The sequence below is a fragment of the Asparagus officinalis genome, chromosome 10, assembly GCF_001876935.1.
Source record: "Asparagus officinalis chromosome 10, Aspof.V1, whole genome shotgun sequence".
Lineage (NCBI taxonomy): Eukaryota > Viridiplantae > Streptophyta > Magnoliopsida > Asparagales > Asparagaceae > Asparagus > Asparagus officinalis.
Genome location: NC_033803.1, coordinates 30,821,553 through 30,832,647, shown reverse-complemented (window position 1 = coordinate 30,832,647; position 11,095 = coordinate 30,821,553). Strand labels below are relative to the sequence as shown.

Sequence of the window (11,095 nt, the reverse complement as noted above, 5' to 3'; positions counted from 1 at the left end):
AATGGGGATTATGCTAACTTGTCTATGAAGAATTAGACTATTCTTTAATGCTATCCTTAGAATCTATTTGTTAACGAGATTTTATGAAGAAAAATGCTTATGAAGCTTAGAAAATTTTAGAGGACTTGTCTGAGAAAACCATGCAATAGAAACAATGTGATAAAAGAACAACTTTATCAGTTCCCTCAATCAAATGTCGTGGTTTGTCCTTAGATTCGAACATAGCCTCTGAAGCTAAGATAGCTACAATCTTGCGTCGGTTAGAAGCTTTAGAAACCAAATATCGAGTTCCCGCTCATATCCTATTGTTGATCAAGCAAGGTGTGATGATAAGATCTGAACCGGTAACCTTAAACTTGTTGTTTATGTTTCCTAGATGCATGCTAAAGTTTCTTTATTTTTGCTATGCATAATCTAGTTATAGAATACCACTATTGTATACGTGTAGTTAGCTGGATCTTACAAACATATTTCAAGTTTAGAATACAAGATCTTATTTCAGACTGGTATTATAATTTCAAGTAGCACAAACACTTGGTTCTTTGAGATTCAAGCAGTAGGATGCACTTGAGGGCTTGGAGCAACCAGCACCATGATGCCTGAAGTAAAGATCAAATTCCACGATAATATTCCTGCCAGGCTCAACCACAATATTCCTACCAATAGCATATCCTCTTGCAAGCCGAAACTTCCCAGTCCCTCCAATTACATTCACTTCCCAACTACTCAATAATAGTCGTATTGGCCTCCCAAATATGGCAAGCGTACTTCCTTTATACTCGCCAATCGTAAACACAAAATTTGCTTCGACAAGGCTCGATCCTTCATCTCTTGATGCAGTGGTGCCTGTCCCTTGAGATTGCCCAATAAGTTTCGAGATTGGGTCTGCTCCTTCTCTTAGCTCGTTTTCGAAAACCCTGATTGTTCCGAAGGAGGATGGAGTACTTGTGGTCACGGCTGTTATGGAAGTGGGATTTGGACCAGTGAAGTTCTCGTGTAAGTATAAGTGTAAGTGAGTTTCGGTTTCTTGTGTGAAGGATTGTGATGAGGGAGGGATTGCTGTGAAGAGGAAATAGAGGAGAAAGGAGGAGATGTAGGGGTTCATGATGACTATGGTTGAGAGAAGAATATGTCATGATAATTTGATTTATAATAGAATTCTTAGGAATGAGTTCTAATAGATATTTTTGAGTATTAAATTATTGCGTTTTGCTTGGATGATTTTCTTGTGAAAAGTTGGTAAGGAATAAATGAAGTAGTAATTTCTAGTGTAATAGAACATTAAGGTTGAACATCATTTTCCCAACGATACTTGAATGTCAACGGTGTGCGCAAGATACTGTATAACTTGCAGGTTGCACATCGTTTTCCCCCAAAATTGAGAAAAATTCTCAAAATTGTTTCGGAGCTTGGTATGTTATTAGCATCAATCCAAAATTTTGAACAACTGTTATTTGGTCAATTTCCATCAAAGCTATTGCTCTATCGTTTTCCCTCAAAATTGTTTCGGAGCTCGGTAAGTTAATTGTTATTTGGTCAATTTCCATTAAAGCTTGTTATATTAAGTTGTAGAAGCACTTTATAAAAAGGGAGTGCAAGGTTTCTAGAGATATTGGCTTATTGTATCTTCTCTTACAGTAAGAGAGCTCTAAAGACAAGCGACCAAACATAAGAAAGAGATTGACAAATGAAATCTGGAAAAGAACATGCATGTGTGATGAAATTTTGAAATTTTCCCAAAGTGAGCGTAGATCTTATGTTTAACATATGAAACTTAGAAAAAAATATGTAAGTGGTAATTAACACACACTTTCACTTTAAAACCATCTGTTGGCTATTTATGATATAAACACTCAAATAAGTGGGTGGATAATGTCTTATCTTAGAGATAATATATTTATAATCCTAATAAATGTAGGATTCTATCTCTAAGGCTTTATAATTAGATATAGGGTTTTCATGAAGGGTGGATGAGAGAAAAGACCATAAACCTTTACAAATCCGTCATCAATTCTTTTCTGATCAAATTTGTGCTTTATGCGGTAGTCGCAGGGTGATATGCGGGGACTTCTCACCATATATCGGTGTAGTCGCCATCCGCCATTGTTCGAATATCAAGAATAATGTGTGACGACCCTTCTACAAGATCCGAGAAATGTAATCTCTAACCAATAGTTATTTTTATGCATGGTTTAAATTGGTATCAGAGCGAGATTAGGGTTGCTCACATATTTGATCTTCTTTTAGGGTTTAGATCTAATTGCATATTATATTGTATAGAATAGATCTAGTTTCTTGATGGTGATTTGAGTCTCTTGAACAGATAAAATTAGGATTTTTATTATAAAAATTCATTTTTATTAAAAAATTAAATTTTTCTGTAAAATTCTAAAATTTGACATCTGGGAGCTCAGATCCACAATAAAAATTTAATCTTTATGAACTAGTAGGCAATTTTAATAAATTAAGGATTTATTAATTTGTTGAGGTCTGAAACATTTTTCAAAATTTTTTCATTTAAAATTTTTCTTTTTTAAAATTCAAAAAACATTTTCGCCAGCCATCGGCGCTAAGGGCGCATTCTGCTATAGGATCGGGTGCGAGAGTCTTCGACACTGGGAACAGGAGGCCCATTATCCGCCACAACTGACGCTGGATGTTAGTAGCAGCAATTATAAAACAAAACAAAAGAGGTACATCGGGGCCGTCGTGATCACGGTGCTGGATTGCTGTCGCTAATAGTGAAGTAGAGGGGCCTCGCGACAAACTTCGGATCAGCCCCTAGGGGGGCAAATCCAAAAAATATCTTTTTTATTTTATTTTCTTAATTTCTAATAATTATAGAAATCTATTTTTAAATCAAAAAATTAATTAAAAATAATAAAAAATATCTAAAAAATTTTGGAAAATTTTTAGAGAATATTTTTATTATTTTCCCTATGAAATTTAGGAATTTTTTTAATTGAGACTCACTAGATTTGATAAAAGAGTTGTTTTTTAGATTTTAGAAAAATAGTTTTTGAACTTTGAAAGTTCAGAAAAATTAACTTTATACACCAAAAATTTTAATTGTAAAGTCCTAATAAAATCCTAGAGGTTTTGATGGGCAGCTGTTCTAGTGGGATCACCTGGGACACATATCAATTTCACGAGAAATAAAAAATCCTAATAAAATTGACAAGATAACTTAGGTAGTTAAATGTAAAGTGAAAATAATTGTTTATGTTTGTCATGCCTCATATTTACATGCATACCAGTCAAATAAACAGATAAGTTCAGGCGGGAGATTTTTGGTAGAGATGATAATATGTTTAACTATTAAATCAATTCTATCTCTAAGAAATCCAATGTTCTATTTTTAAAAATTCTATAATGATTTTAAAAATTATATCTTTGAGCAATATGTTTTGGGCCTTAGGCCTTCTAGTCTTTGTTTGGGATGTAATTCTATTATCGATATAAAAGGCTTAATGAGATGGAATGTTCTTCAAGGAAGAATAATACTCCACATAAATGCCAATAATCTTACTTTATCCGTAATTAAAGTGTGTTAATCCTTCTCTTAAGGTACCAATATAGTAATTTTGAAGACAGTCTAGGACTGAGTAGTTTGAGATACTTTTATTGGAAGATCCATTTTTTGCTAAAAGATGGAGATTTTGGTGAGTACTAAGGCAGTAGTACTATATAAGTCAGAAAAGAGTTCAATCTGACTTATTTGAGGTCGGTCGTTACAAGATATAGAAGCAAACTTATTGTTGAAGTGGCTCACTGCATGGATTGCAAAGAGAGACAATCTTACTAAGGATTACGAGGATAATCCAAATGCAAAAAGCTTCCAGGATGCACTTAACTCTGAGATTTGGATAAGTCTCTTCAATGAGGATCTAGAGTTCTTATTATTAAGTTGGGTTCTTACAGGATAACTGCTAAGCAGAATATTAAATTTACCTTTATATGATGACCTTTATGATCAAGGATCATGAGAAAGTTGGAACTATGTCGAGCTGGGAATATTGGATAAAAGTGAAGTTGGAGTCTAAACACCAAGGAGTGTTCAAGACTAAAATATTTACTTTGGCTTTGAAAGCTGATGTGGCACAAGGCTGAGAGCCTAAATGCAGTGGTACACCTAGAAATTTTTCAGAATAGTTTTTGAAATAAAATAAGCCGATAAAAACAGGAAAAGTCCAACTAATAAGAAAGATCAATTAATTTCACTACAAACAAGCTGATCGTCTAGCGCATGAAGGCATGTATAACTGAGAAAACTCGGGACTCCTGAATAAGAGTAGAAAGATTTGACTGAGGATAATGTAACAGTGTTAGGCACTGATGCATATAGATATCCTCTGAGTTAAGAGAATAAATAGATCTTTTAGCCAATTCTATTTACTTTCACTAAGAGTAAGAAATCATCTCTCAGAAGTTAGTCTTGTGTGATTCTAGTCGGTTTCTTGTTTGAGAGTAACTTACTTAGTTTTGCTTCAAGATTTCTCTACTTATATAAGCCAAGCTAGTTATTTAGTTGATTTTAAAATGTGAATTATCTCTAGATAACTAGGCTATCTTCTAGTTTATATTATATTGTGAATTAGTATTGGATCTAATTATGGTATAATAGACTAAGTCACATAAGAGGACACACAAAGCTCGTTGGGAGTGTTCTATTTGGTATATGTACTAAGGTATTTGTCTTTCTACAAGTACAATGTCGTGAGTAAATTCACTAGAAAGCCACTTGGAAAGTCTATGAGCATCCTAAATTGTAATTTGCTCACTCTGTTATATGTAGACTAATATTAATGAAGGTACAAAGTAGAGTACAATAATTCCTCATATTTGTAGGTTATTACTTTGTTTACGATCATGTGTCTCTGATTACATGCCTAGTTAAGTGCCTGAATTTGTTTCAAGCACTAAATTAGCAACGTGGATAATCATTTAAGCAAAAATATTAGGGCTTTGCACACTAATCGTAAATGAGTGTCTATCTTAAAATTTTAGGGAACTATGTCAAGAGAGAGGAAATTCCTACAGTTGACAGCATCCTATATTCTACTACAAAATGGTGTTGCAAAAATGATGAATTATCCTCCATTAGATGTGGTTCGAAATATATTAGTTGGCGCTATCCTACCCATTTGGTTTTGGGTAGATATACTATTTATGGTGACATATATTCTGAACCGTATACCTTCAAGTTTGGTATAGTCAGTACCCTATAAGTCATGGACGGTCGAGGGCTAGTGTTGGATCACTATGTTCATGAGGGAATATTGCTTTCCTACATTGCTTTTCATTGGATGAGAAGCTTGAACCCTAGCATGTTGAAGTGTATTTTCATACACTATTTTAGATACACTCTAAGTTGTGTTTACATGTGAGCAACATGATGAGACTATAACTAAAAGAGTTGTGGTATATTAAGTTTCTTAGGGAGAATTTCATGGACAAAAAAGAAATAGGTTGAGATTTGGGCTCATACGAGATCAAGGGGACTATCATGGAACCAGGAAAGGAGGAGAAATTGGTTCCTTTACTAGCAAGTGGATAGTAGGAGTGAGATATTTTTAGATGACTTGGAGCCATCTATAAAATCTCAACTGCCTCGGAGATCATTTCATGGATAAGTACCTAAAAGATATATGAGATCTATGGTGTTATATCCTGCAAATGACTAAATGTTAATCCCCTATGAGAAGCCAACACGTGTCCCTTATTAGCTCAATACGAGATCAACTCATCCTATACATAATGGCTCGAGTGGCTCCAACACTAGACTCTTCCCAAGAAGGACCGAGTCGAAAGGCATCCTCACTCGACTCACCATTCAAGCCCCACACCTCTTCACTCCACAGGGCGGATTTAACAACTTTCAAGGTCAACTAAAAAGGCAGTAATTATCGGCCCGCTCGCAAGACCGACATGAGGCATCATCTATGAGCCCTCTCATGAAGTCGAGTCGAGAGGTGGTTTATCCTTGAGCCCACACTAACAGTCGGTCAGCGTCACATTAAATGTATATTCAGAGTCATCATTTCTCTAGTCCTGAAAGTTTTTATGACTCATCGGACCTCGTTAGCCCTACATATACCCTGTCACCCTCACATTGAACACCTAGGTGACTCACCACTCTCTATAACCGACACCTATAAAGGAGTTGTCGACTGAGCCACTTGCTTGTACTCAGCCGAAGTTATGTATCTACACCTCGGATCTGCTACAAAGGGAAGCTACTGTCTGTTGCCTAGAGTAAGCTAACTCTAACAAGAAAACTCAATACCCTAACTCTTCTTCTTCTCCACTCAAGCTCTCTACTGACTTGATCGTCGGATGAACCACCGAAGATCCCAACTCTGACCTCTTATGTATTGTTCATGTGTAAGATATGACTCTTAGCTTAAGAACCAGTCATTCAAAGAAGATTGAGCACCCTAACACCCTAGATAATCCATACTTAAACCCCTATTAGATAACTGACATCAACATATGGGAAATATTCATGATAGTACTGCATTTTGTAGCGGAGCCCATGTCATGTGAGGACACTATTTCTGGGCATGTAGTGAAAGAGTGGAAAGCAACAATAGATGGGGAGCTTGAGTTCATGAGGAAGAATCAAGTTTGGGATTTTGTAAATCTTCCAACTAAATGCATGACTGTTTTAAACAAATGGTTTTCAAGGTCAAGCAAGATGAGACGTTCGAGTAATTTAGAACACGCTTGATGGAGAAAGAGTACACCTAAGTAGTAAGGTGGACTGCTTAAAAAGACATTTTCTCTAATAGTGAGAATCGGCTCTAATCGCATGATATTAACTCTTGTAGCATAAACGGATCTTGAACTAGTCTAGATGGAACTTAAGATAGCTTTTACCTATACAAAACTAAAAAGGTGATCTATGTGGATCGACATATGTTTCATAGCCAAGGGACTTGAGCACAAGGTGTATAAGTTAAGGATCCTACCTATGGCTTGAAATATCTTTTTAGTGTGTAGTGTTTTTGATCTTCTGGATCATGCTTGGTCATGGTTTCTAGACGATTGATCTGGACAGTTAGGTCCATATATATTAAGCTGATAGAAGTTTGAGATTCTATCATCATATATCAATGAGAAATTGTTAACTGGGAACAACAAAAGGACCAATGGGACTGTAATTGCTAAGAATCATGCTCTAAGTATAGAGCAATGCCCTAGCATGAAAGCAAAGAAAAATCTAACTCTAAACATCCCTTTCAAAGAGTGTAGTTGATAGTCTTGTATGTATATAATGATCAACACATACTTTGTGGTAGGACTGATGAGAAGGCATCGGTCCAATCCTGGTATGACTCACTGGGATGAGTCAAGAGGATCTTCAGATATTTGGTTCCGACTGTACTTTATGTATTATGTTATGACAATAAGGACTCTCACCTATAATGACATTCAGATGCCCACTGGGCTGACAAACTGGATGGGAGAATGTTAATATCTAGTTATGCTTTCTTAATAAATGATAGGGTCATTTATAAGAGTAGTAAGAAGCAGCAGTATATAGCTCTTTTCCATTTGGAGCGGAATATGTGGTGCTATATACATTGGATGCAGTCCAGTTGAGCAAATTATTGGAGAATTTGTCGATAGCACGACATGTAAAGGATTTTGTGATTCTCTATAATGACAACATGTCAACTACTAGTTATACAATATGCCCAAATTAGTTTGGGAAATCAAATAAAATCCAGATTCAATACCAATTTAATGTGACGCTGACCGACTGTCAGTGTGGGTTTCTCTAAAATCTTAATAGAATGGAATCAATAATTGATTACCTTAGTTGATTTTTGTTAATAAATTTAGCACGTAAATTCAACAAGCTAAAGGATCTTGTTTCGCATAACTTTTTCCCATATACTCTTCATTTTAGATTTCTTTGTGGGAAGTAGAATTCAGTCCATTTCTTCTCTCCTTTGAACCCCAGGGGAACTTCTAATGATAAACTGGAAGAAGAGTATCATTAATTGTTGATGTCTAGGGAAGAGCTTCCTCTTACCCCCACTTCAACCATGCTTTTTAGATTTGAATAAGGTGTTCTATTAATTGGCAACGTGTACGTTTTTCGAGATGGCAAACATGGAGGATGGCGAAGGGCTTCATCGTGGGAAAATTGAGATTGGGGTCGACATTTTTTTTCTTGGCGGGGAAAGATGAAGATGTGAACGGCAGAGAAAGATATGGGTCGAGTTTATAGATTCACAACGGAATTGATCGTTTTTTCTTAAACAATGAAAATAGGATATAGATGTGATTTAACCCAAAAGAAACTCTTTAAAATTTAATATTAATTAAGATGAGGGTAAAGTTGATGGAGCTAGACAGTTTGAGGGGAAATTTTAAATATACAAATGATTCGAGGGGCAAATTTAAAAATGCCTACAATTTGAGGCGGAAAAGCTCTCTTATTTTTTTACTAACATCCAAGTCTCCAACAACAAAATCTACTTGAGGGTATCAATTTATCTGAACTAGGCAACAGAGTGGATTTGGATTTTGGAACACCAAACCGAGAAGATCATAAATAGAGGTGATGACTAATCTATAATAATTACGGATCCAGAAAATGTGTAAAAGAAATAGAGGTTTGTTTCTAACGTTTTAGTCCCACATTGTTGAGCTAGAGAGTTGGAAGGTGGAGAGTGTGTGCTTTAAATTAAGGCTTGGGTGCCATATTAGAGCATACATTTCTCGGCCTACTGGCTAAGATCAACTGTAGTATCTCTTCTTATTCATCTGACAAGTGGGTCAACGGCCCACCTCCATCCGAAATTTATTTTTTTGGGAAAGGCCAATTGCTGGGCTTTCGGGCGTCGCCCTTGCGTTACACACTTGCTTTGGCCTGGCGCACGCCAACAAAACTTAAATCAAATTTTAGAGCGCTGCTACAGGACCCAAAATATGGGACCAATGAAGGGGACATGTGAGGTGTTCATTCCCTATTGCATAATGAGATAGCATGACCAGCTCATTATGTAATAGGGAGGTGACCCCTCACTTTTCCCCTCCATTAGTCCTATATTTTAGATCCTTAAGGCATTTTCAAATTTTATTCATCAATTATATCTAGATATTCGATACATGAAATTCCTTTATTATACCTTCGTAAGCGAACTCATAAGTTGCATTTAACTACAGTGGCATATTACACTAAATGCTCACAAAACTTTCAAAATCACACTAAATCTGCAAGTAACTTTTGCAGAAAACCCCAAAACTTTACATCATTACATCTAACTTAAGAAGACCAAAATGTCCATTAACTTATTAAAAACTCAATTTAACTGGGAAGTTTACTGGTTCTCGCTACAGTAATTTTATTATTGTTGTCCTTTTAGATAAAAGGTAAACGCGTTAGTAAGATTTTTAAGCGACAGTTCTTCTTTAGCTGCAGATATTTTCATCCGTGCAAGTGAAAAGTTAGTGGGGGTAGGTATTCTACAAGGCCAAAAGAATTTTTGTTTTTCTTTTTTGGGAGGCGGGGGAGTGTGATTTTGAAATTTTGTGGGTGTTTTAGTGTAAAATGTTGAAAGTTCATGGGGGTTTAGTGTAATTTACCCTTTAACTAGATAGAGTAGTTCTAATGAACAACAAATTGAAATATTTTTTTTTTCCAGAAATAAAGCCTTTATTGATGTAAATTAACGAGTCACTAGATGAGCAATCTCATCCGGGACTACACCGATCCATGAAGAACAATCATATTTGGCTAAGTGATAAGCAACTATGTTGTCATCGCCGCGCTTCACATAATGAGTGATAGGAGACTACATCAAAAAATTTCTCAAGCAGCCTCAGACCCTCAATAGCTTGTCCATGGCTCTTCTTGACGTTGACATTCTTGAATGACATTGAAAGCATCACCCATGATGGAAATTGATGAGATACCACATCGTTGACTTTCTCAAGCTTCAGTAGCACTCGCGAATTCAACTCGATGAATGGGTATAGCCATCGCACCCATATAATCAATATCCTAGCTGAAGATAACCACGCCGAGACCCCCCATCCCCGCATTTTGTCTCTTGCAACCATGCTCCTTCAATCTACATTCTAGACCCCTCTGATCAGACTTCACCATCCTTAAATATGTTTAGCGTCTAGTTTTTCTTGATTTCTTATGCTAATTGAAACTCATTCAGCAAGCGAATGGCTTTGATACACAAGTTCTGAATAGGTAGCTACTCCATCCCCAACCTCCTTTGATTTCTATTGTGCCACAAGCTCCAACACAATATCAAAAATAATTCTAATCCATGATTATCCAATTGCTCAGCTATCTCAGCAATCCACCACCCAATACTGCCACCTCTGTCATTAGGAATAAAGTCTCCCATACCACATTCCTGCCATAACTCTATATAGCCTTTGGGCACAATTGGAAAATGTTAATAATTGTTTCCTCTTTGTTTCCACACACACAACATTTACCTTTAAAGCCACAGAGCATACGATAAGTAGATATATACAAGCACCCTAAGTTGGCTCTGATACCACTTGTTGGAACAAACCCGGGGCCCAGTAGAACAGGGTCGCAACAATAGTAGAGTAAAAATAGAGATAAAAAGTTGGACACACAGATTAACGTGGTTCGACACTTGATTGCCTACGTCCACAGGCAAAGATAGAAGAATCCACTATGAGGAAAAAAAACTCTGGAGTTACAAACTCTCTCTTTACAAGGAGAAACTCTCTCTATTTTTTCTCTCACACTCTTCTATATAAGAAGTTGTTTCTAGGATGAGATTTCCTTAAGAATTTAGAGCCTATTTATAGGATTTTGAAAAACACTATGCATAATAAAATAATAATAAATTACTATGCATTTATATTATAATAATGATGTGGGGCCCGCTCCTTTATCCAAAGTCAAAAAGGGCTGCTGTCAAAGGAACGTGGGCTGCTGAGGCTGCTGACAATCTCTCACTTGAAGATTTGATTGAGTATCAATCATATCTTCACACCATTCTTTCTATCTTGTCATCTTCATGTTGCTTACGTTTCCGACAGACCACAGGAGGATCGACACCAAATAAATTTGTCAGTATTAACT

At 36.2% G+C, this 11,095-nt stretch overlaps 1 protein-coding gene across 1 annotated transcript; it reads right to left on the bottom strand.

Annotated features, from left to right (window-relative positions):
* On the bottom strand, nt 518-1,105 carry LOC109826598 (dirigent protein 1-like). Its single transcript, XM_020393623.1, has one exon. It carries the CDS (start codon nt 1,103-1,105, stop codon nt 518-520), a length of 588 nt encoding a protein of 195 aa, XP_020249212.1.